At 42.6% G+C, this 26,011-nt stretch overlaps 2 protein-coding genes across 3 annotated transcripts; one reads left to right on the top strand and one right to left on the bottom strand.

Annotated features, from left to right (window-relative positions):
• Positions 1-5,731: 5,731 nt before the first annotated feature.
• mfsd8l2 (major facilitator superfamily domain containing 8-like 2) lies at positions 5,732-17,753 on the bottom strand. The gene is made up of 11 exons (XM_030403481.1): positions 17,563-17,753; positions 17,155-17,340; positions 15,811-15,873; positions 15,584-15,703; positions 15,274-15,353; positions 14,534-14,825; positions 9,914-9,987; positions 9,256-9,469; positions 8,133-8,255; positions 7,888-8,018; positions 5,732-6,761 (listed from the first exon to the last, which is right to left on the bottom strand). The coding sequence occupies exons 1-11, from the start codon at positions 17,636-17,638 to the stop codon at positions 6,681-6,683; spliced, it is 1,440 nt and encodes a 479-aa protein (XP_030259341.1). The 5' UTR covers positions 17,639-17,753; the 3' UTR covers positions 5,732-6,680.
• A 1,558-nt stretch (positions 17,754-19,311) lies between these two features.
• kcnmb3 (potassium calcium-activated channel subfamily M regulatory beta subunit 3) lies at positions 19,312-25,979 on the top strand. Of its 2 annotated transcripts, XM_030403420.1 has the most exons (4): positions 19,312-19,648; positions 21,422-21,625; positions 22,559-22,730; positions 23,328-25,979. In XM_030403420.1, exons 1-4 carry the CDS (start codon positions 19,563-19,565, stop codon positions 23,694-23,696), a joined length of 831 nt encoding a protein of 276 aa, XP_030259280.1. In that variant the 5' UTR covers positions 19,312-19,562; the 3' UTR covers positions 23,697-25,979. The 2 variants fall into 2 exon arrangements, with proteins under 2 accessions (XP_030259280.1, XP_030259279.1); XM_030403419.1 differs by lacking the exon at positions 19,312-19,648 and having other exon boundaries at positions 19,657-21,625.
• Positions 25,980-26,011: the final 32 nt, after the last annotated feature.

Genomic DNA, 26,011 nt, shown 5'->3' with positions numbered 1-26,011 from the left:
ACCAGGCTGGCAGGAGACCAGCCGCTGACGTCTTATTTTAAAAGATTTTTTTAATGAATAGCCTCCGCCGAGGAAACAGAATTACTTCCTGGATAAATATATATTCCTGTAAAATTAAATCTCCTAATAAATGATTTGTGGGGAGAAATCTTTCCGCAGAAAATATGGACGGCAGCGGCGAGGAGGGAAGAAGAAAAAAAAAAAGAAAAGAAGGTGAATCATGGAATGAGTATTGCTGGCCTGATTTCATCCCCCTTCCTATTTTTCATCAGATGATAACTCATCTATCATCTCCGAGCCATTAACGACCATCCTCAGTCCAGTTAATACCATCAGGAAGAGGAGAGCCACTCTCTGGCCCGCTGCTGCCGCTATCATAATTGTTATACTTTGGCTCCAGTCAAATGCTGTTTTCCTCTTTGTGGCCAATTACCTTTATCTTTGTTGGATGACACTGTCGATTTGCCTTCAAAGCTGCTCAATGTAAACAGGCCTGGATGAATCTGATATTAAGCAGATATATTTTATTAAACCTCTACTGCATGAATAATGTCTTTTAGGGCGAGAAAAAAATATCTCACCCTATTTTTAGCCACAATCAGCAGCTCCATAGGTCACGGAAATTTCCCCTCTCTTTGGTGGCTACCATTTTTAATTTAGCATTGAGGTAAAATATGTGTATTTGATGGTGCATGTTCGTGTTCATGCCTCTTGGCTACACGGCTGTGGCAATGGGAGGGGCCTATCACAAAAAGGCATAACATTTCTATAAAGATTCAATTACCATGACCAATCCTTGTAGGAAGACACACACATTCTTGTACTTCTTTCCTTGTGAGGACCTTGTGGACATAACGCATTCCCTCGCCCCCTTCCCTACCTTTAACCATCAAAACTAAATGCCCTAACCCTAACCAAAACCTCATTCTATCCTCACCCTTAAAACCTAATCTTTACCCCCAAAAAGCGCTTTGAAGAATTAGGACTGACCAAAATGTCCTCGCTTTGACAAAATGTCCTCGTTTTGTTGGTTAAAAACATGTTATGGTCCTCACTCTACAGGATTTACAAATACACTTGTGTGTATAAACATAAGAAAATTCAGTTATCAGTGGAGTAATTAGTGACTGAAATCAAGCAACACATAGAAACATATGTGGCAGGATGGACATAGTTACTTATTTTTTCAACAAGGGGGGCATTTTTATGTCTTTGTTTCACTCATCCTCTGGTCTCACATTACCTCAGGAGGCGGTTGCTTTTGGCCCTGAAATAGACTCTACTGTTATTATTCTCTGCTGGTCATTATAACCACTCCGTTCCACCTTACACTTCACAAAAAAGCAAATTTGTACAATCACAAAGGTCAAATATTGATCTGTCTTGGTTTGAGAATAAGAAGCAAATATGTCTGGTTTCTGTGCTTTGGTTCGAGCCTGGGGACCTATGAAATTGACTCTTCTAAGTCGGGTTCTTTCAGTTCTCCGACCTTAAAATGGTTCTGTTTCGATTATTGCCGACAAGTCAAGTATTGGAAAATAGAAATAACACTGAGCATGTTCCTGACAAGAAGCCTAACATCAGTGATGCACAGAGTTACCACTAGGGCTAACATTAACCCAAAACTAGAAGATCAGGATTTAGAAATATCAATATAGGGAAAATATGTAGATGATAAATTATGCTTGTTAAAAGATTCATCCACATTCTTGCACTTTTTTTTCCATTATATGACTTTGTGCCTTCTGGGATGCTCCTACAGTAGATAAAATGTACATAAAGTGTGATGAAGTGCCCTCTAGGTTGCACTGCAAGCTGAAATGAGTAGTTTGAGTCTTAGTATTTGTTTGTTTTAGCATGTTATCATGAGGTTAATGTTAATTTCACTATTATGGCTATAGAACACCTTGGTTTAGATTTGTTCCCCATACAATAAACCTCACTTTCATTTTGTAACCCAGCACAAAGTCTGCTGGGAAATCAAAGTCTGACAGACAATCCAGTCAGACTGGCAGTCTTTCACCATTTCAATCTGCTTTCGCATATCCATTATAGACTAAATGAATGAGTAAACTCACAGTTTGTCCTGTGTTGTTGGTAGCTGGTATTCTGAGGAAAAAAGTCAAGTGATCTATTTGTCTTTGCGACAACGGTGCCGACAATAACCCAACCGTCTTCAACAGGTTTCAGAGCTTTATCGCCATAAATGCATCCTGACTTTTGGTCCCACTAATGATGGTGGTGCCCTTGCATATTTCTTATGCCCCTGCCCCTCAGACAGCCTGCATCTAGCATTGCACATGAGGGTGTAAGGTACAAACAAAAGACTTTGTGTTGTACCTCAAACAGTCAGGGAGCAGACTCTGCTATATCCCTGGCTGTTGTGAGGTACAACACAAAGTCTTTTGTGTTGTTCAAGTTTGACACAAAAACACAAAAAGGCACTGAACACTGAATGATGGCAGCGGCTACGGAGATATTTTTACACTCCACCGAGTAGCTAAAATAACTGCACGTAGCTGAGTTCACCTTCGTGTACATGGCAGGAAAGCAGTTAGTGTGTAAAAAGGCAGACGGAGCCATTTATAGACGCATAGTAGTACAACGTGCAGACACTTCCACTAAAGCCTTACTACACCTTCATCTGTTCCACCAGCAGCTCCACCAGAGCACTCCGGGTTTCCGCTCTCCAATTACATAATATTATTTAATCTTTGGCTTATCTACTGTCCCCCTCGCAAAACTCCCGTCTCCATAGCGACAAACTCTGGGCCATGCTTCACAGAAATAATTGCTGGCTTCTGCATCAAATGGTTGTTCTGTGTATCTTTAAAATTTCATAAGTTGTGTGTCTGTGCCTACCTTGGGTATATTTAACATAAAAGCCCCAAGGCCACTGACTTTTCTATCCCCGTCCGCGGGGGGGGGGGGGGTGTGTACCGCCTCTATAGGCTGTTACAGGAGCTGAGTCAGAAGACGGTTGACTGCACGGATCCAGATACCCTTGTGTATGAAAGCAGGATCATCACAATAAAGAGCAGAGGTGTCGTCGTCTCATTGTATGGAACCACGAAAACCTTTTCACATTTCTTTAATTATGATATCAATCAGCCTTAAGCAATTTATTTGAAGGGCCCTAAAATCATATTTTCTCAAACAGCTTTTTACTTAAAAAGTAATGGAGTCTTGCATGAAGTCATTATTTTCCTGCCAAAGTTCAAGCGGTTTCGTTTATTTCACAAAAGAGATTTATGTATTTCTTGTGTTCTATGAGCTCTTCTCACTGGTTTGGCCGGGGAGTGTTTGGAAATGGTCGATGTCACTTTGTTTCTCCAAAACTACACAGTGCCTCTTTAAACACTGTATGAATAGCACCCAAGTATAATGCAATGTTGGTCTCTGCCTATTTAATCATGAATATTTAATGTTCGTTGTGTAAGACAACATCCATGTAATCATGTCTCTGCTTTGAGTCCATGCAGGAACCTTTGCTACATCAGCTTTCTCCCTCAAAAGGCAAAAACAGTGTCAACCTTTGAAATATTGAAAAACATCATTAGGACATGTTTTCATCTCATATGTCACCTAAGTTAAATTGTGTTTACTGCTTGGTTAATTTTTTTTTTCTCCATAAAATCATTCAAATATTGATCTACATGCCAAAAATATATCTGGCTTTTGTCTTGAATGGGAAAGGGTGTAATTCCCAAGAGGAATGAATACTGATTGTACAGCGTGTTCATCTTGCCTGTATATCTTTTACCTCTCCTTCAGACTCAAAGCTAACTGAACAATGTTCCGGATGGCAAACTATTAACACCTCCTTAAAGGATAAGTTCACCAAAAAATGAAAATTTGTCATTATCCGCTCTCTCTCATGCTGATGGAAAGTCGGCTGAAGTTTCAGTTGTGTAGGAGAAGGCTGCGACACTGTTTTGTTGTGAAGCTTCAGAAATGTCATGTGCACTAATAAAACTTCACTCGACCTTTCGTCAGCATGACATTGAGTAGGTAATGACCGACTTTTCATTTTTGGGCGAACCTATCCTTTAAGGAGGTGTAAATAGTTTGCCATCTGGAACATTGTTCAGTTAGCTTTGAGTTTGAAGGAGAGGTAAAAGATATACAGACACGATGAACACACTGTGCATATGCACCTCTCGACAGAGATGAGGAGGAAATGAGAAGTCTCACTCCTGAGCTGCTCCCATTATCAGCTTGGGAGTAGCTGTGGCAGCTAACAATGTCCAATTCAAAATGTTACTGACTATTAAAAACAAGGCTGTCTCAGTGTTTCCTCTGTATTTAGTTTGTAGCAGTGGCAGGTCACTTTTGGTATTTGTTTGACATTTACCCCTGCTGGTCTTAGTTTTGGTTCTTGTGCTATAAATAGTTTGCAGCACTAATATCGTTCTTTTTGGTTTAAATGATCACGATTGTTCTTTGGTTGTTTTTTCTGTTTCATTTTGTTTTGTTATCTAGATTACAATGTTCAGTTTCCAATAGCATCTAGCTGCTGTGGGGATGTTTCCTATTGTGTGAGTCAACCTCCCATGTGTTCAGTGCGCGTCTCCATGCAGTCATATGGCGGCATATGATTTGCTGCGTTCTACTGTTGACTGTTCTTGCGGCGCTTTTGTGACGTCGAACGTGACACACCAGAAACAAAAATAGAAAACCTGTCCACTGTGTTCAAATGGTGTACTGGTCATAATTCAAAACAGGTAAGGCTTGAGCAGCAATGTCTTGGAAAGAGAAAAGGTGAGGAGGAGGTTTTGTTTTCACCTGTGTCCGTTTGTTTGTTTGCTGGTATGTTGGCAGAATAACACAAAAAGTATCAGAACAGATTTCCACCAAACTTGGACGGAGGATGGGTCTCAGCCCAGAATAGACCCTGCTGATTTAAATTGCGGATCTGGATAAACAGACTCATCATTTCCCAGGGGGAAACTGCGCGCATCTCGATGGGGAAAAAAGGTCTATTTAAGTGGCTGGTATCTACGAGTGAGTACAATTTGATGCGCATCCTAGATCTGGTGAGCTTGAATTACGGTGGGTTAAAATTCAGAGTGACGCAAAGTGATGGACTTTGATATTGGGTTAGGCTTGATTGTTTCAAGGAGGCTGATGGGCCCTGACAGTGGTATGGACTCTACTGAGTGCCAATCGAGTTGTTTCTGAGGTTGATTTTTCAGACTGCGCTATTTCTTATACAAAAAAGTTAAATAGTCTTGCTTAAAAAGAATAATTACTGTCAGACTACAAAAATGTTGCTTTTTCAAACAGCCCAGACTTTGATTGATGCTTTTTTAGCTATCAATATTTCCTTTTATAGAGGAGGAATAATGATTTTAATACAAGTTTTGGGGGCCTTTAAAAATGGATGAGGATATTAAGGTTGTTTTAAAGATGCTTCTTTAGGAGCAGGAATAATGCTGCAAAAGTGAGCTTGTTTTCAAAGAGAGTAAATTCAGGCTTGACCTGATTCTATGCACCGTGTTATCTCCCTTAAAATGTCAAGGACCTGAATACGCTGATCAGGGCATGAAAGTACTTATATATATTATGTCCTTGAGTCCCAGAGATTAGAATTTCCATTTTAGGCGAAAAGCCTCATGGAAAGCCAAAAAATCACATGCTGAGTGTAGAAAACTGGAAAGGTTACCGAGCTTTATCTGCAATTATGCAAAAAACACAGAGACTGGCCAAACCAATGTTCACTGGTACAAAGGGAATCCACAGTGCCTTGATGTTGCTTACAGCATTGTCCTCTCACATTCGGATGTGTAGCATACAGCACATCCTAGAGGAGAATATAGGCAAGAACAGCTGACTACACACAAGTCACACCTTGTTATATTTTGAATTATGAATACAGGCAATTAAACTTTAAATCCCCCCTATAGTGAAACGATAGAGAAAGCTAATTAACAAGTATTTCTTAAATTTGGTTTTAATTCAGGAGCTTCTCATTTGCACATAAGATAGAGACGACTATTCTCAGATAACATCTCACTGCTTTAGTCACATCCAAGGCTGTATTTAATTTTAACATTAAAAACACAGTTTTACTCCAACTCTACAAATAAATATCAAGAAATCTGTAAAAGCTTCCCTCTCTTTGACCCTCTTCTTCTATCAGCTATGCTGACGTGGAGATGCTAAGATGTTGACAACTCCGCTTCTGCACCCATTGTGTCAACTGCTTCAATTTCAGGGAGGATTTTATTCTTTTTTTTTTTTTCATAGAAGACAGACTCAGGACATAAAAAAATGAAATTTTGGTACTTGGGTCACATGAAAAAACCTGCTCTCTCATCTTTTCATCGACACCTGGGAATATAAATAGATCAGTTTAAAAATACTGGCTTTCATCTTCAATTACACCTCTGCATATTCAACATGAGAGCAATGGTGCCCCCTTGTGTAAAATATAATTAATAGTCTGATAGTGATGTGCACGTAGGGCAAACAGACTGTTCAAAGCTTGAAAACATAAAGAAGATTTACCTGCGGAGTGTGATCACCTGTATGTTAAGCTCTGAGTTACAGTATGTGTTTTTGAACATTTTTATTCCACACTCATAGTTTCCTCTGCAGTCAACGTGTATTGATTCCCTCAGAAGTGCAGGGCACTCCCCGTGTCCGTCTTTAGCCTGCTCTTCAGACAGACTGCAGCTTTATCCTCCGCTGTCAGAGCTCTGAGCACACTGCACTGCCCTGCGCTCAGTCAGGCGCTCGTAGGACAGCGCTGTCATAACCTGCAAAAATGTACAGCGTGATGTGGCTTTAGAGAATAGAGAGCAGCGAGTAATAAGTGGAGGCTATCAAAGACATGCTGAGTGAGGGATTGTACTGGCATGTAGCTACTGCTTATCAGTCTATGTAGGAGAGTATAAAAATGTTTTCTTAAGCTAGTTTCAAACGGGGAGGTTACATACATGGGAGGGTAGAAAACAGGAAGCACTGAGTTAAAGCATTAACCATGTTAATTCCTGCTCATCGAGGGTATAAAATTAAAGCAGTAGTAAGACATGTTGTACAATACACTCATTCACTTTCTTGTCAAGAGCTAGACAAGAAGATTGATACCAATCTTATGCGTGTACGGTTAGCTTAGCATAGGGTAGCGGTAGGTACTACACACATTTTTCCACCTTGGTATTTGTACGGAACAAAGATGTTTTAACATGTTAATTAGTGAGCTTTAGAGGCGCCTGTAGGCGGACTGTAAATATGAGGCTGCAGCTGGGAGATGCTAGCTTTGCACAAAGACTGGAAGAGCAACAGAAAGCTTGAACCTGTCAGAAGGTCAAAAAATCTATCTACAACCACATCTAATTTATCACCACATTATATCTCAGCCTTGTTACAATATAATGTCATCAGTTAATGTTTCTACAAACCGCAAATATGACCATGTTTGACATGACTTGGGATACGTTCCTTACATTTGTTTGGATAGTGCCACATTTGTGGATCATTTGAGTCAATTTCTGAAATGTTTTGAACAAAAATTCTTCCATATTACAAATTTAATTACCTAGATTCAGAGGTACAAGCTAGCTGTTTCCCTCTGTTTCCAGTCTTTGCTGAGCTAACTGGACTTAGCTGTAGCCCCTTATATTAAGTGGACAGATAGAAGAGTGGTGTCAGTCTTCTCAAACACTATAACAGTTGCCGTACATTTTTCAGAACATAAGACAGCTTGCCATTTCTCTGTTTCCAGACTCTATGCTAAGCTAAGCTAACCGGCTAATGGCTCCAGTGTAATATTACCCATAGAGACATGAGACTTGTATCTTCTAATGACACTCTTGGCAATATCAAAATCTGTCTGTAATTATGTCACCAAATCTTTACTCCTATGAGCTGCGTTCTACTTACTGAGATCATTACGAGGAGCGCGAGCATCATGCCCAGCATTATGTACAAATTATTGGTCAGTCCTCCAGCCCACAAAGGACCCAAGATGGTGGCCAGGCCCCCAACTGAGCGTCGGACACCTTGGCTGAATCCTTTAGGGTAGCGCATCACAAAGAATGACATTTTATTTCTTTTCATCAACAGACGTGAAAATACATTATATGAGTTGCATACGCTGAGGTGAAGCGGTAACATCACTCGCCAACCTTGTGTTTTCTCTGCTGTGACTTTGGAGAAGAGAGACACCTGAGACACGGCCACGAAGGGAAGCCCCAGCAGCTGCAGAAACACTCCGATGATGAAGGCCGACAGCTCCCATCCATAACCACCTGGCAGCAACGGAAAGATTAAATAAATGAGATGAATGGCTTACTGAATTACAGCTGTTTGCCCACAAATTATATGAAACATGTCATTAAACAATTTCCTTCACAGGCTGTAATCTAACACCAGCTCTCACATATCTAAAATTTATATATTTATAGATCACTTGGCTAGTTTATTAGGATATTTTGCTGCTGTTAATTTCCAATGCGGAGGAAAACGGATTCAAAGTGTGCGACAGATCACGCTTCAGTTATCCATATCTTTCTTCTCTGGGTTTTTAAGTTCCTCTCACAAATGGGCTGGCACCACCAGAGATAGCTCTATCGGAAAGCGAAACCACTGCCAAGCTGGCAGCTACTACAGTTTTGTTCTCTGCTGCTTTGCATCATGCACATGTTTGTGTGAATCTGTGCCCACTCAAACTGTTGGATGTCCCCGCATACGCTGGAAGTCTCTAATCTTATAATCAAAATGCAATTTCAACTATCAAACATGTTTCTTGGTGGTTCGAGGGGGGGGGAAAAAAAACATATTTTTCTTCTGCCTTCAAGGTTTTTTTCTCGTTTTGTTGGGTCGTTTTAACTGTAACTGTAACAAATAGCAAACAAATGTAGGATACGCCTTAACAAATAGCATTTTTGTCTAATTAGATTACTGTAATCCTTTTATATGTACTCAGGCACTCCCCGGCTCCAGCACCTGTCACTTGTAATCAGAGTGATAAACGTGACAAGCTGCAACAGACGCAGGCCAATGTGAACATACAGGATCCAGTTTGCCTGTAAGATCTCCTGCTGGCCTGCCAGAGTGATATCCTTTACAAAGCACACTCGAGGCAGCCGGTGTGTAACCCAATATGGCTGCCCTGTGCTCTACACACCAACACCAGTCACACAGAAAGGATTTGGCACAGAGCATGAGGCGTTTTTTTTTTTTTTTTTCCTTCTTTTTTTTTTAAGCATTTGCATGTGTGTTTGTGTGTTTTCCCGGACAGGTTAGCACCTCGGGGGTTGCCGAGGAAGACGAGGCACCAGACGCAGGCGGTGCAGCAGATGAACAGGCCCACGGCCAGCACGGCTCGGTCCTCCACCTTCCTGCTCAGCCAGCGGACGAAGAAGAAGCCCAGGATGACCTCCACCCCGCACAGGCTGTACATCAGGCTGTTGGCCAGCTCGCCAAAGCTAAAGTAGCGCTGCGTCATAGGCGTCACCATGGTCTGGGGGATGTTTGAGAAAGATGAGTCAGGAACAGAGGTGGAGATTCTTATCAGAGCGGAATCAAGCTTTTTTTTTTATTTTAAGTCCTTCAAGGGCTTCATTCAATCCAGATCAAAAGAGTTGCTCTGTTTTAATATTAGAATAGTTATATAATCCAGGTCAGCGCCGTGTGACGGTTCAGCCACCAGAGTTTAATGAGAAGAGAGGGAGCCTCTTCATTTTCCGTGTCCGGGCCATGCAGACTGATTATGTGCACTTGTTACATCAGTTTAACTCTGGGCATTAAGCGCCACTTGATTATTTTCTCAGCGTTTACAGCGCAGGTCTTTCCAGGTAAGGCTGGGATTGATGTGGCTTGAATGAAACTCGGGGGAAAATAGTGTGACAATGTGTGAAATGCTTGGAAACTCCGGCTGATGGATCTCAACGGTAGCTGCTCTCACCTCCAGGGCTGTCTGATTGAAGAGAGTGATGAACTGAGCCGTGAGGAGAACAACCACCTCCTCTCTCAGGAACTCTGCAGAGTGAAAGGCGGAGAGAGAGAGAGAGAGATACTGAGAAACCAAAGAGTAAAATCATAAAACAAGCTCAAGTGGTACCATTAAATTGAAAGTTGCAACCGGTGAGTTAGCTCAAGATAAAGAAGTTTAAAGCGAGAAGAAAACCCGGACTAATCTGAAACTAATCTGAGCGCCGGCGTGACGGATCCTCGCCGACTGGTCATGTTGATCCTGCAGCCCAACAAACTGTCTGTATCTCATTCTGGAGATAAGTGAAAGCTCTGATCTTTTTCTTTTCTTTTCTTCTTCCTGTATGTCTAAAGCATGATAACGCCAGGGAAGAAAAAGTGTTTTAATAAATTCTGATACCAGCTTTTCCTGGAACAAAAACTCCCTCATGGACTTGGAGGGGAGGAAAAATGAGCTGGGCCTGCTGCTAAATTTGGAAGTTCACGCCAGATGGCTGGAGGAATGGCTTTATAGTACAGTGTGTGATCTAGTGCGGTTCAATTCTCTCTGTGCAGTGTTTTTTTTTTCACGATTATTCATATGATTTCATTTTTAGACTATTGCAAATACAGTATGCCTCATATCTGTAGTGTATGTATTTATAGTATGCATGTATTTTAATGTGTGTGCGTGTGTGTTCCATGTTAGTATAGATATGGGTTAAAAGGGGCTCTCATGTGATTTATTAGTGCACTTCCAAAAAGTTAGGGGATAGGAAAAGAGAAATAAAAAAAAAATAAATCAATACAGCCGATGCAGAGATATCCTGATTCAAGCTGCAAAAACACCGGATCCCACAACTTCCATGATGCAACATGATAACACCTGTCATTAGACCCTCTTACGTCCTGAGTCCGTGATACAGACTTTCTGTTATAAATTTGGAAGTGAAAGCCAAGTTTAAACCGGCTGTGACATCTCCCAATGCGTTGTGGACTTCCCTGTTGAAGCCTTGAGTTTGCCATTATGGTCACGAGCAGAGCTGGAAGAGAGGGTGGGGCCGGGGAGGATACTGATTGGAGAACTTGGCAGCGACTTGTCAACCACAAGGTAGTCATGCCCTGAAGCATACCCTGCTTTATTGTCTACTGTAAATGGGACCACAATTTACTAAATGAAGGTCATGTTATAAAGATTAAAACTTGAAACCACTGACTGTTGCGGTTAAGACCATTAGCTCTTTAGGAAACCTCCTTTCTGAGGTTATAAATCAAGCTAGAAGTAGGGTCAGTTTCTCATGAGCATATTTACAACACACTTCTCTGTGAAACCAGCTGAGTCGCCCCCTGCTGGCCATTAGAAAGAATGCAGGTTGAAGGCATTCTTCAAGCCAAGAGGACGATGATGACACCATCCGAATTATTTTGTCAGACATGGCAAAGCTCCTCCTGGTAGTTGTACTCCTTTTGAAAAGTAAACTGATTTTCATGTACAAAAAATTGGCAGAATGACCCTTTAAGATTAATAAGATAATCAAATAACCTTATACAAATATTAGCAAATTAGAAAGCATTGATCAGCTGTAACATTAACATTTTTTCACCTATAACTTAAAGGGATATTCCGGTGTAACTTTAATCCATGGTCTAACACACCGTGAAACTTTGTTAGACTCCCTCTCGAGAGATCAAGTTTGCAGACCGCTAGCTAATGTAGTTTTATCTCTCGAGAGGGAGTCTAACACAGTTTCACGGTGTGTTAGACCATTGATTAAACTTACACCGGAATATCCCTTTAAAGGTTCAGTGTGTACAGTTTAGTGGTACCTAGCGGTGAGGTTTTCTTGAGTTTTATGAAAATATAGATATAAATATCAGATTCTATTCCGGCTCCTAAAGCCCCACTAAATCCTCCACACTGGACCTTACAAACAGTTTATAGATATGTTCAAAACTATAACTACTTCATACCATGTTACCAATCATTCATTTTAAGACATCTTGGGATAGCTTAGAATCGCACAGACTGGAAACAGGAGGATTTGTTATATATAAATAACATTTCAATCAATGAGCCTCCGAGGTGTTAGAGGCTGTATTTCTGAGGCAGGCTAGATGTTTCCCCTTGCTTCCAGTTCTTTATGCTACGATAAGCAGCTACTGGGTATAGCTTCTTATTTAGTATCCAAGACATGAGATTGGCATCAATCTTCTCATCTAGCTCGCAGCATTCCTCATGGTAGGCTGTGTAATTATTCCTTCCCTCCAGGGATGCCCAAAGTGGGGTCGGAGGGCCAAAGCTGGCCTGCCATAAGGTTCAAAATTGGCCAACCAGATGTTTCTAGATAAAAATAAATATATATAAAGGTACCATATGTAGGAATTTTGGTTAGAAACATTCAAAAATTAACTAAAAATATCAACAGAGGCTTCAACTCGTAAGCATGCTAACCAGCAAGCCCTGGCCTGTCCCAGTCCAAAGCCTTCCTGCTATCACCTGCACTCCCCTGGTGCCCCAAGCTCACAGTCTGGATCACTAGCTCCATTGCTACCTGAGCTAACTAGCTAATAGTAGCTATTGTAAGCAGCATTTAACACTAACTATGATGAAATTCTGCCCTGTTTGTTCTAATTATGAATTTGACAGGTGGCAAATTCTTAAATATTGCAACTAATTATGAAATAAATGCTGCTTAAATATTACTATTACTATTACTATATCACTATGTAGGTATGTATGTATGTATGTACTAATTCATCTTTAATTTTCGCAATCCGAGACCAGCATGCAGAATAGAAGACACTTTGAAGTCAGTTGGGATTAGAGGTGTGGAAATGTCTCCATTATAAGATGCATCGCTATGAAGATGTTGAATAAAACTGCATCAGTGCAGAGACAGAACATAACTGAGAGTCTGCAGCTCATGTTGATTGTTGATTGTCCGGCCTCAGCTGGATAATAAAGTTATGTCATGACATTGCTCCCATGCTTAATGTGGGTAGACATTATGTTAATGTTACTTATGTAGGAGGAATGTCAGAGGGAGGCAGAGATCATCTGTGAGTGATTAAAAAAATATTTTTTTTAAATGGAAATCTCGGGGCAGATGTTGGATTTCATAAACTTGCTGGGAGGCAAGAACTGGACGAGACCCACGCTGAGCGTGACTTCTACCTCACAACAATTAGTTATCATGTTAGCCATTTTCACCTGAAGCAAACGTCTGCAGCCATAAATAACAACTGTCACAGCGAGCCGAGCTAATCAGCCGAGATCTGAGGAGGCGATGTCAACATTGCCGTCCAACTCTGAGAGAGGTGTGTGCAGCAGGGTCAACACATGCCTCATCCTAAAGCTGCCATGTGAAAACAATGTCATTGCAGATAACAATAAACATGTAAGGCACTGCAGATGGAAAATGTGTTGTTTTTGTAATGTTTATGTATTGAACGGATGCAGCTTTTATTTGCAGACTGCTGTAGTATGACTGCTGGAAGGACTTTCTCAATAAAATGAATTTGAATGATGAAAAATATTCACACCTCTCTTTGGGATCCTAGAACAATTTTGCATCTCAAAAATGCTATACAATAGGTGTTGGCCCTTCAAAGCAGTACGTTTGGGTAACCCTGCTTCAAACCATTAGTAGCTTTTCATATAGTGCTTATTACTGCTTGATATTTTCCTTGTTCCGACTTTTCTACTTGTGCTGTGAGTGGCGCATGACCCCGGGCCGCAAATCAAAAGCCTTGATGAAAGAAAGTGAAAGATCTGCCCGAGTTTCAACGATTCCTCGCTCATACAGAAGAAAAAGTTGAGGGAGGGATCAATAATTCAGAGGAGCGAATACCAGACACACTGTAACGGCTAGCAGACACTCCTACAGAAATGTGCTCGGGCTGCAGACATCCTCCCAGTTTTGCTCCCGAGTTTCTGGTGCTGCAGATTTTCTTCAAAACAACAGCAAAAAAAAAAAAGGATCAATAGGAAGAATGCTGGCCACATTACCAATTCTGTCTCCATTTCATCCACAAGTCAACCACAGCAAGCCAGTCAATAAATAAGGAAGTCTGCTATCCTTCCCTCTACATCTTCAAAGAGTGAGAGAATCAATACTGAGGTTTGACACACACTCACACACACACACACACACACACACACACACACACACACACACACACACACACACACAGGTTAACAAAGCACAGAAAAAAAAGGTAATCAATAGCGGCACAATGACTGCTTGCATCCCATGTAAACTTACTATGACACTAATCCAATAAGACACCTGACATCATATATATACATACACACACACATAAGCTCTGACGTAAAGCAGACACATACACACCAGTCCAATCAATAGACAGGGATTCTGATCTGACATGCCACACAGAAATTCCTCAGAGGGACCTGGAGAGTGGATAGTGCGTGCAGTACGGCTGTCTCTGTGTGTGTGTGTGTGTGTGTGATAGAGAGAGAGAGAGAGGCAATCAATAGAGCAGATACCAAACAGTGCATTGGTAGTGACACCTCTTGAAACCTGTGCCCCGCCAACAGAGCACAGCTGACAATCATTGCGCCGGACGGGCAGTCAAAACCTGCTCGCCTCACCTCCGCTGACACTGAAGTTTTTGAAGGGGTTCGAGTCCGCCGAGGCACCGTGGACGGGCTGCGCCTCAGACGAGCAGGTGGAGCTCTCCAGTTGGTCGGTGTTGACGGCCCTGTAGGTGTGCTGCAGCTCCACGTCGGACCCAATCAGCGGCACCTCCTCCTCGTCGCAGCCCTCCTCCTCTTGTTTCATCTCCATCATCACTGCCCCCCCCTCCGAGCTGATGGGCGGTACGTCCCAGTACATGGCCAGGACGACAAACTGGAGCAGCACCCACAGCAGACACATGAAGATCTGAGAGTGTGAGGTGGGAAAAGACCAAAAAATAAAAAATAAATAAAAATCAGCAAAGCAAAAAGCAAAAGAATCGTTACAACATAGGAACTATCAGGAGAGATAAAGTATTTGATGAAGTAACCTGGCACGGTGGAATAAAAGAGAGACCTGCAGTGTCAAATTATGTGGAAAAATGAAAGTAGCCGTATGGAGCTTTGTTTTATCTCATTTAAGCTACATCCGTCCGACAGGTGTTTTATTCAGAGAGACTCTAGAGATGGAAATAGATCGATACGGGTAGTTAAGGGCCTGAGTGTCACTGCAGGCGTTTTCTATTCTTCTTACTCAGACGAGAACAAAGGGGGAAAGAAATGCATGAATGTAGAGTGACTACTTCCGAGGACTGTTTCTGTATTCATGAGGCTTTCGGAGAACCTTAGATTACTGATTATCTGGATGCAGTTACCCCAGGAGATGTATATTTGTTGACAACAAAGGGCCCCAGCTTGAAATCACACAGCCGCAGGAACAGGTTGAACGCCGGCCCTGGAGAGACAGGAGGAAGAAAGAGGAGGAGGAATAAAAACACAGAGGATGTGTGGAGACAGTATAGCCTTCACCTCAGTGGTTTTATTGAATGCCTCACTCTCCGAGTTGAAACTCAGCATCAAAGACGACACCATTCCTACTTTCTGATATTTGGCAGGAGACAAAGGAGGTGGTGAGAGGTGAAATGACACCCCTCTCTGTGGGAAGATAAAGAGGGAGAAACTGACCGACAAGGAGGCCAGCTTGTCGACCGGCCATGATTGCTGCGAAGATACCGGCGCGCTCCTCCGGGCGTGTGCTCCGAGTCAGGAAACCAAAGATGGAGGAGCCCGCTCCTGCACCGACACCTGAGAGGGAAACAGCATCCTTCTGTTACACCTTCACAGCGCGCACACACGTGCAGATACAGCACATGCTATTGGTGTTATTTTGTGTGTGTGTGTGTGTGTGCCACCTGCTACAAGCCGACTGCAGAGCAACAGCCACTTTGAATATCCAATAAAATACATGAAGTTACCTAAGAACCAATAAAAGAAAAATGAAGAAAGGAAATCACATCTTCAATATGAAACAAACCGTTGACCTGAAGGTCACGTGTAAATCACTTCAGCACTTGAGCCTTTTCACGCGGCAGCCATTTTCCTCTGACGTCATGCTCAGGGTGTGAAGCTTGAATGCTAATAAAGCATAAATATAATGTTATGCTGCTGTGGTCATATAAAGGGAATCTTTAACAAATTGTTGACTTATAGGCTGAGTAGCAACTGAAAAGTTATTGGGCATTGAAAACCTGGAGGGAAACTGGGCCATATTTGGATGTAAAACCTGATATTTGTAAACAGCTAACGTTAGCATTCAACTACTTCCTTGCTAATGTTACAGTTTGATTACATCCATTGTGTTTCTATTCCATTTTAGGCTTTGCCTATCATATCTTGTAACACTAGCAAACAGTAATGTTAGCTAGAAAGTGGTTGAATGCAAACATAATCCTTCCAGATTTTCACTATCTATTGGTTTTTCAGTTGTTGATAAATCTAAAGCAGCGAAATGATAACGAATTGACAACTTGCCTGTTTACACAGCTTACAATATGGAGTTTCCCACCCTGAGCATGGTGTCAGAGGAAAACTGTAATTATTGATATTTATTTATTTATTTTCAATCGAAATACCCCCACTCATGTCTTTGAGTAAAAGAAACCAAATAGAAAACATTAAATGAACACAGATGAGCTGCAGCTGTAGGCTAATGTTAGCGTGCTAACACAGTGAACTAATTTGGCGAGGAATGTAAACATTATGCCTTCCACATATTAGCATGTTAGTAACATCAATGTGAGCATGTTAGCATGATAGCATTAACTTTTAGCTAGTGGTAATAGCTATTATAGCTCTTGCTCTTGTTTTTGACTTCAGTCCACTCAAGGTTGCATTACGTGACGTCTAGTCATGATTACCTGGACATCTGAACTCAAATTATACCTACAATACCTTTGAAAAGTAGTGTACACTTTTGAGTCACTAACTACCATCATGCATTGCACAGACAGGGGAAGAAGGCAAGTTTAAAGAGCTGTAGAATGAAAGGAATGACCTAAGACTTAAACCTCTTTTTACTTTGCCATCTGAGACGCTACAGCTACTACAGCCCTCTACAGAGAATGTTCTATGTAGCATGTACTGAATAATGTACAAGTATTTCAGCCAAAGTGTGAGCTAGAGTTTAACACACCCGGGGCTTTTATACTCTCTGACTCTCTGCGTCATGTGATACGTCTTGTGGTTCGATCACTCACCGGCAATCTCGAAAAGGTTGGAGAAAAGGACGATGGACTTTGTAGTTTTGCTCCGGTCCGACCAGAACCCAAAGAGCGGGCCTGAAAGGAGCGCGCTCAGACTGAAGGCAGACAGTCCCAGGCCCAGGAAGTACGGCGGGGCCTCCAAAATCTGGAGGTACCTCCATATTGTGGGCAGGATGACGGCTGAGACCACCAGAGAGCAATGGAGGGGGACGAGTGTGGGAGAAGAGGAGGGAGATGTGTCAATGACAAGCCTTGTTTACCCACAGCAGAATATATCTGACTCAAATCAGAAGCCGCATCCTCTGTGGTCGGTGCTTAGAACCAAAATGCCAAACAGATCCTGCTCTAATGAGACCATTATCTCACATCTTCAAGTCCATAAAGCTGTCATTATGTACTTACCGTACTCAATGCCGCTCAGCATAAATATCAGTCCAATGGTAAGAAAAGTTAAATTCCTCTTCTGGTGATTATCCATTGTGCTCAGTGGCTCGCTGCCTTTTATACACCGACCTCTGTCTGCATGTGTTGTTCAGAGATGTTGTTCAGCAGCATAATCAGATAACAGGAGACACCGTGAGTCCAATTACAACTGCCAGCCTGCGTAGTTAGAGGAATTTGTCTCAACATTGTACGAGGTCAGAACTTCACAGAGACAGAAAAACAGAGATCATACGACGCCCCCCCCTACAGAAGAGGGGGGAGGAGACCAGAAATACATGAAATCATCAATAAAAACAATACAGTCCAGTTTGAGATGATTCCAGCAGCCCGTTTCCATCAGGCGTTCTCTGTGTCGGAGATGAAATTCTGTTTGAGTCGCTTCTGTAGTGCAGCGCCCCGCTGTGAGCCTCACGGTCCGAGGCAACGTTTCAGGTTACCAGGTGAGGTAAAGTACACCGCGCTTTATACATTTTTAAACTTGTTTTCTTCGCTCTCATCAAAAGCACTTGATTCTCCCCCACAAACCACGGCAAGACATGCGCCAAGGCCCGTCGGCCTCCTGGCAGGTTATGGATATGAACTTTTTTTTTTTTTTTTTAAATATTCTTTTTGGCCTTTATATGCCTTTATTCATAGAACAGCTCAAGATATGTCAGGAAACAGGATGAGAGAGAGGGGGAGTGACACGCAGCAAAGGGCCCCAGGCCAGGACCCACTGCGGCGAGGACAAAGCCTCTGTACATGGGACTCCCGCTCTACCCACTGAGCTAAACGGCGCCCCAGATATGAACTTTTCACATAGTTTACAGATGCACAGCAATAAAAACAAACAGGTAATAAGATACATCAGATAAACCAGGATTACATTTCCCTGAACATGAGGCCTTCCACCAGAACGTGTGATAAAAGGTGGAGGGCAATCCAAAAGTCAACACTGTTGTATTCAGTAGTGAATACATTAGGTCTGACACGTCAGTCTGTTTTATTGAATGGTTGGCTCCATTTTCAAGCTGCTCTGGTGTTCCTGGCCTCGGGCTTGTTATATTAAACAGAACTGTCACTGAGTTAATACCGCCATATGTTTTTCCAGCAACGCATGAATAATACAAAGACTTTCGATTGTTTGAATAACACATATAAGCCCGCTCAGCATCCCGCGCTCACATCACACAGTGTCGGGGCACTCTGAGAGGTTGGGAGCACGGCGGGCTTACGGGATAATGAAATGTCGCAGGACACATGTGTTTGGGTCAGTATCTCCTCTGTTTGTGTGTGTGTGTGTGTGTGGGTTGGTGTCAGTGGCAGACTCAGGATGTTTGAGTGTTCAGGGGTGGAAAAAAATCTGAAAGGCTCCAGGAGTATGCGGCGGGAGCATCAGCACGCAGAAAGTCGTGATACGTTTATTGTGATGAGAGGGTGCTTGACCACACCCTAGAGGGCACTTTATCGTGTTTTCTCCAATGGAAGGGAGGACTACCATAGGGGCATCCAATTGCGACCGCCCCCCCCTATACATCGGCTCATTTCTCACGGTTACTTAATGGAGAACATGAAGTCACCTGTGCAGGGCTATCGTACTCTTTTCATTCCGTGTGAAGAGTGAATAACCAAGAGGAGGTTGATCCAGCTTCTCCAGCAACAAATTGCCGCATGAAGCTGAGCCTCACGGGCCCACTGTGAGGCCATTAGCATCCTACCTGCCTTACCTGTGGCGGTTTCTATAGAAACGCACACAGGGGTGGAAGGTGCTGTTGCACTCACCTTTGAGCCTTGGTAAACACCAGGGAGTTCCCCGGTGAACAAACAGCACTCAGTCAGTCGCCGCGCTGCACTGGAGCCTGCTGGAGATGCGAGGTGATCAGCTGTTGGCAGGAGGACATTTGACTTTCAGATAAAGAGGAGCTTGTTAGGTGGATATACATACTTGGGGCTGGGAGGCGGCCGAGATAGGAGTGGGCATGTTCTTGAACGCAGCTTCTCCCCGGAGGTCGTTCAGCATCCCCATTAACATCAACCTGCAGGGTGCTCGCAGGCGGCAGACACGGTAAGGAGGACGATCGACTGGGCTGAGCAGCAAAGCTTCGGAAAACACTGTTGGGAGGTCATTAAGCAGGAAAAACACAGGTGGAGTTTAAGAAACTTCACATTCAGATTTCAAACTCTTGGGTACATGATTATATATACTGCACGGGCTGGATAAAACAGATGGATGCATAAATCTGACAGCTTTTAATGGACTGTTATCAACTGATATTGCATTAAAGGCACAGTCCGCGTATTTTGCATATCAAGTTCAGTTCACTTGCTGCCCGGAGCACTACTTAGCCTGTGAAAACAGTTGCATAATGTCTTCCGTGCCTCTGGAGGAGCAATCTGACAAAACAACATCCGATGAGGTCATCAGGGTCCTCGCATTGAAACCTGAAATATTCACCAGAGACGTATTTATGGACTGAGGTGGTGGAGTTTGAAAGGCATACGGTTTTACAGGCTTCATGGGTATATAGAAAACATATTGCATTATGGGAACTGTAGGCATAACCTTTTTCAAGCTCAACCTAAAGATGGACTAAAAGTGAGGATATGGCGAGCTCCTCTGCCTTCATTTTGATCATTTCTTTTACGGAATGGCAATGTTGGCTCGTCAGTCAGTCAGTCCCTGCAGCAGATCAGGATGTTCAAGGGGCACCAGTGCACAAATGTCATGATATATTGTCCCTCGTGTAAGTGAAGAGAGGGCCCCTCACCACGTTTTGTCCACTTTATCATGATTTATCTACCAACTATGAGATAAACTGAAATATTTTAACTGGAAGCATTTATGGTCCCTGGAGAATGACAGCTACCGACTTTTCCGCCGGCGCCATAAGCAGGTTATATTTGGTACACATTCATGTTCCACGTCTGGATTAGGTTATAACTTCTAACCTGCTTATGCTGCTAAAAGCATTCCCCTCAGTTTGATCTGTACTTTTTGTTTTTGGTACACTGTAATCGGCATGTCGGCGGTAAGCTTGCTCCGAGATGAGCCTGCGCCGAGGCAATCACTGTGCACACAGTGGACACCGGTTAGATTTGTGTTCAACTTGACACCGACTTGCTCTGATGTCAAGCACACAAGGGCAACTGTAATCTCACGAGATCAAGGGCGGCCGCAGAGAATTCATGTGAAGTGGAGGTTGGACCATAAACAGGTCTGTAAATAGGAAAACATTTTGAGACTGATTTATGGGTCTGATAACATTTTAATAAACAGGAAGTGAGTGGTTCTGTGACTTCCTGTTTGACTTGACCACGGCCTCGTGTCTCTGCCCCCTGCTGCTGCCACCTGCTCTCCAGGCCGGGCACAGTCCATCTCGAACTCGCACGTCAGCGTGCTGATGTTGGCCGCGCCTTTAAACAGCCTCACAGTCCTTGCGAGCGCTTAATTTTTCTCGCAAGACCGTCTGTTCAATAAATAATAGCAAATACATTCCTGGAGACAGACGTTTAAATTATTAGACACAGAAGCTGCTTCCACTTAAGGCCAAAAGTGTTTTTTTCAAAAAATCTATTGAATTTTGTGAAGATACATTTTGCATTTCAGCTCTGAAGATTAGTCAGTTTGAAAGAACAGAAAAAAATTAATCAGATGAGCGAAATCATTTCATGAGTCGAATATGAAATGTGTCGATGCATCAAATCAAAAATCTAATTTGTACCACTGTTGGATTAAATCACTAAATCCCTGGTGTCCATGTCTGCCTTTATATGCCTGTGTGTGTGTGTGTGTGTGTGTGTGTGTGTGTGTGTGCGTGCCTGTGTGTGAGGGACACAGAGATCTGTTCCACACATCGACAGCTCAGGAGCAGGAGTGGAGCAGAGGGGTGGATGGGCGCGGAGGGCAGCGAGCTCGGACCCAGATGCCAGTGTCGAGTGTGGGGGAGGACAGAGCCATCCTGCTGGGCTTCGCCATGATGGCCTTCTCTGTGCTCATGTTCTTTGTGGTTGGCATCACTGTGCTCAAACCTTATGTTGCCAGGTACGCTGCAGCTCGCCTGTTAACACTAGAAGTGATAGACGGGACTTATATGTGATTTTTAACAACATGGAAGACATTCTCAAGTCAAGTTAAATGTATTGTCCCATGGGGGGGAAATTAAGTTGCAGCCAGGTATTAAGAAGACAGCATTACAACACAGATAGACAAACACGAGTACATGAAATAAAATTCAGTGCAGGATAAGCAGTAGTCCAAAAGTCTGGTGTGCAAATGACACATCCTGCACATGACTACCATGATTCAAAGTTCATAGAGCTTACACATTTTTAGGGCTGCATCTTACAAATAGTTTAATTATGAATTTATTAACTGGTGACTAGATTTAAAAAAAAAAAAATATGAAATGATAAATTGCTTCGTCAAGAGATTTCAAGCAGCGGACCAAAGATGTTCAAATGACAGCAGAGAGAGTTTCCAAATCAGCACATTTGTCACAACTTGAACTTGCAACTATCTGGCTTTTTTTTTTTTTGATTAAACTTTTTCTGGCTAATCCAATAATCCCTTGGGGTCAAAGTCAATTTATGATGTACAAGTTAGACATTTAGGAGGTTAAGTAGTGATCAAGTGATGAAATAACCCAGAGCTCTTTGCAAACTAGATGTTTTACGGAAGCCCACTGCTACCGAGGAAAGAAAAAAACACACTTGGCGGCCGCACTACCAGCAGGCAGAGGGGTTATGCATGCTCACATGCTGAAAATAACATGATGTTCACCACCTTTCCCATCTTTATTCAGCGTGTCAGCATGCTATTGTTTTATAATAGCATTTTGCAGTAATGAGTCCCAAAACTTGAAAATCACTCCCTCATCTAACAAGAAACGGTTGCTGTCGCTCTGCTGTGAGGGGGTTTAAGTGTGTAAGACTTGCGAGAGTTGGTTAAATCAGACTTTCCCCTCCTGTTTTCCAGCAAGTGGGAGGAGGCCAGCTGTGTTCTCTTGGGGACCGAAATCCTGGAGGAGTGGGTGGACTGCAGAGGTGTGAGCGCCGTGCCTTGCCTCAGGGTAAAGGTTAATCTCACAGCCTCCAATCAGACGGCTCTCCTCCACTTTGACGAGGACTTGGTGCTCCTCGCTCTTGAGGTAGGGATTTAAGGCAGTAAATTGCCGGTTTTTGGGTCTTACCTTGAAGCTTTATGAGGTTCAGATGTGCTTCACGCCAGGTGGGGCTTGTCGACTATAAGGGAGGAACACCTGCAGCATCTGGCCCGGGAGAAGTGGACTTAAAGCTTTATGTTTATGTACTGCTACTGACATGAAGGGACAGTCAGATCTTAGTTTTGCTTCCGTGGACTCAGAATCCTGGTGTTATATGAACTGTCTTAACAGGGACTTGAGGAAGCGCCTGGGAAAGTGGAGAAAAACCTGCACCGAACAAACTGACAGGATGGAAAACTGGCAGTCCTGTGATTACTGTACCCTTGTGAATAAGCCAGCAGACATTATGAGGGGATGCTCTTATGCTGCACTTCTGCTCCATTCAGAGCAATTGTAGGAAACTCTTTTTTTAAGAACATGGAGGCTGGAAAGGTTTTTTTCTGTTTTTTTTAAACAGACAAAAAAACTGAATCAAAAAAGAACATTGCAGCTCGTCTTGCTGATTGCAATCAGCCCCGCCGACTGTAACAAGCAGGTCACTTGATAAAAATTACACTTGAATCATATCTTTTTCTCTCCCAGTGTTTCTACATACCAAAATGTCGGATGGCCAGAGCAGAACTTCAGAGGGAAGTTGAGGAAGTGAAAAAATTCCTGGAAGCAAAACTGGAGAGCCCCAAATTGTGCTTCGCTGACCGCAAGCGGCACCCGGAGAGGGCCTTATGGGGCAGGAAGTACACCCATAAGGACGCCCTGTTGGCAGTGGTGTGGCCCTGTCTCATGCTGGGTGGAGGAGCTCTGTTGGTGGGCCTGGTGAAGCTGACGCAGTACTTGGCCCGCATGTCGTCTGAGACGTGCAGCGAGGCTGGGGGCAGCAGAATGACAGGGAGACACACTCAGGGCAAACTGTACAGACTCCTCCAGAGGTCCAGCACGCAGTCTCCCTCATGACGTATGCGGTGGTTGTGCTGCAACATGCCAAAAATACCATTGATAAACATGTGAAGCGGTGGCGGACTCATGGTGTTTAAGGGGCAGGGGCGGAAAAAAAAGGGGTCACTTCACCACACGAGAGAAGACGCTAGCATGTCCTCTCTACCATAGGCACCATTTTTTCAAAAATGGCGCACCAGGGTGGATGATCGCCCAAATTTCAGAAGACCACAAAAATCTTTGAAGGGGCCTGCCCAGATAATCCAGATAATCCAGTTTGGATGGTTATTATAAACTTCTCTGACTTCTTTAAAGTCTAACATAACACCAGTGCTTTGGGTTGACATCATTGTAGTCCTCACTTTACATCACTTCAGAGTTTCCGCCCGGTTCATACCAGCTAAGCACACTGGTGCATTATTTTCCCTGATGAGTAGGTCAGTAGCTGTTAAAACTGCTGTGCTTGTGTCCTACTCCAAGTACTTGTCCGCTCATTATTAAAAAAAGCGTGTGACAGCAGTGATCACACAGTCGGCTAATAAACCCACAATCATAAAAGCACAAGAGACCTCCTTTATGTCTCTGCCTGTTAGTCATTATTAATAACATTTGGTCCCTTCGCAGTTTAATAATATTAATAATGCTTATAAACAGTCACTTGTTGACACCAAAAAGCAAAAATTAACACATTAGAAGCATGAAAGTGCCTCGTAAATTTCCGTTAGACACCAGCGTTTGTTTTTCCCACAGCAGGTTCTTATGATGAATGCTCACCAAAACAGTCCATCAGCGAGTTACATGTCAGTCTGTTTAACTTCCCCGTGCCAGTGTGTACAGGAAACAGATCATACTTTAAAAGTCAGTGTAAACAGGAAATTGATCATGTTTAAAAGTCAGTGTAAACAGGAAATGGATCATAAGACTTTTTCCTGTTTACATTGCAAGTGTAAACAGGAATCTGTACAAAAATTAAATGTAACAATGTCTAATTTTTCATACATACTGGATTGTTCTGACAGAAGTACAATGCAATCCAATTCAATCACTACAACTTGTGCAGGAAAACCATTTTCATTCATAAGATGATGGGGGTGATCAATATGTACTGTGAAATCGCAATGCAATACATTGGATGGACTGATTAGCTGGCTAGCTGGTTGGAATCGCCTAAGGTTTGTAGATCCATTGGGATCACTGCATGGAATTTGCTGGATTTTACGGTACATTATAAGATAAACTATGGCCTTCACGGTAGGTTACAGCGCGGCTTGCTTCAGTAGTTTCTAGTGTCTCCTCCCACATGGTATTGCCTAAAATCACATATGTTGGAGACAACTCACAGCGGCATTATGTAACTTTTGCTTTTATCTTAAACAACTTCAAAATCATGTTGATGGTTCAGTGTCTTGTAACAGGGTGAATGGTGTCTCTGTCTCAGCCACTCCGCCCTCCATCACGTGTTTCTGCGGTACGTAACTTTAGTGAGAGGGCAGGATCACAGCGTTACATACACCTTTTAAGCTCAACACATAAGTTTTCAACACATCGCATCGAGTTTAGTTTGTAGTTACATACATTACATCTGACAAATTATTAAAGCTGGGATTTGAATTTACAACAGTGGTGTTGCACTCAGAAGACTGTAGGGGGCGCCAAATCACACAAATAGCTGATTTCTACATAATGTTGTTTTAATATCTGGGTCATATATTGGAAAAATGTATAATTTTCTCTCTTGTCACAGTTATTTCATACCAGTCTGGTTCTCCAGCTAAAATGTCTTGTGTGTAGTTTTCTATGGAATGATTGAAAGAGAGAAAAAAAATCCATTCTTTGTTTTTCTTTCTGATTCAAGCCTTGTCCCAGTGTCAAGCCTGTCTTCATCATTAAGCAAACAGTCTAAAAGTGCCTGGTAAATTATAGCAATTTTGTTCAAGTGTAAAGCATACAATGTAATAAAAGAGCCCAAAAATCGATTCAAATAGGGAGAAATGTTTTTATTCAACAGTACAATAAATGAATGCATACAGTTTTTTATCAGACATGGTCATATGAGGATGACTAAAAACAAGTATCTGAAGAGGTTTTATGATATATATACACAGATGAATACATAACTAACATATGAGTCCGGTTCTTTTTAAAAACATGCAGGGTAGCTTCTTCCTCCTCGTTGTGCTTACAGACTTCCACTAAGGGCCACGCTTGAACTCTGACAAACAGCATCAAGTCCTTGTCCTTCATTCAGTGATTCTCCTCTGCTCTGTCATTCATATCATTTCAACAACTAGAAGCTGTCTACTGGGGTTTTGTATGAGGATGGTGCACGCTAT

The sequence above is a fragment of the Sparus aurata genome, chromosome 21 (genome assembly GCF_900880675.1).
Source record: "Sparus aurata chromosome 21, fSpaAur1.1, whole genome shotgun sequence".
NCBI classification, from domain to species: domain Eukaryota; kingdom Metazoa; phylum Chordata; class Actinopteri; order Spariformes; family Sparidae; genus Sparus; species Sparus aurata.
Note: the sequence above shows the minus strand (reverse complement) of the source record. Positions and strands in the feature narration are given on the sequence as shown.

Excerpts from the sequence above, each read along its gene's own strand:
- mfsd8l2 (XM_030403481.1), bottom strand. The coding sequence starts at position 17,638 with ATGGATAATCACCAGAAGAGGAATTTAACTTTTCTTACCATTGGACTG. Across the intron at positions 17,341-17,562 it reads GCTGAGCGGCATTGAGTACG|CCGTCATCCTGCCCACAATA; the intron begins GTAAGTACATAA and ends TGGTGGTCTCAG. Across the intron at positions 8,256-9,255 it reads CTTCCTCGGCAACCCCCGAG|GTGGTTATGGATGGGAGCTG; the intron begins GTGCTAACCTGT and ends CGTTGCTGCCAG.
- kcnmb3 (XM_030403419.1), top strand. The coding sequence starts at position 21,264 with ATGAAATGTGTCGATGCATCAAATCAAAAATCTAATTTGTACCACTGT. Across the intron at positions 21,626-22,558 it reads CTCAAACCTTATGTTGCCAG|CAAGTGGGAGGAGGCCAGCT; the intron begins GTACGCTGCAGC and ends CCTGTTTTCCAG. Across the intron at positions 22,731-23,327 it reads TGGTGCTCCTCGCTCTTGAG|TGTTTCTACATACCAAAATG; the intron begins GTAGGGATTTAA and ends TTTCTCTCCCAG.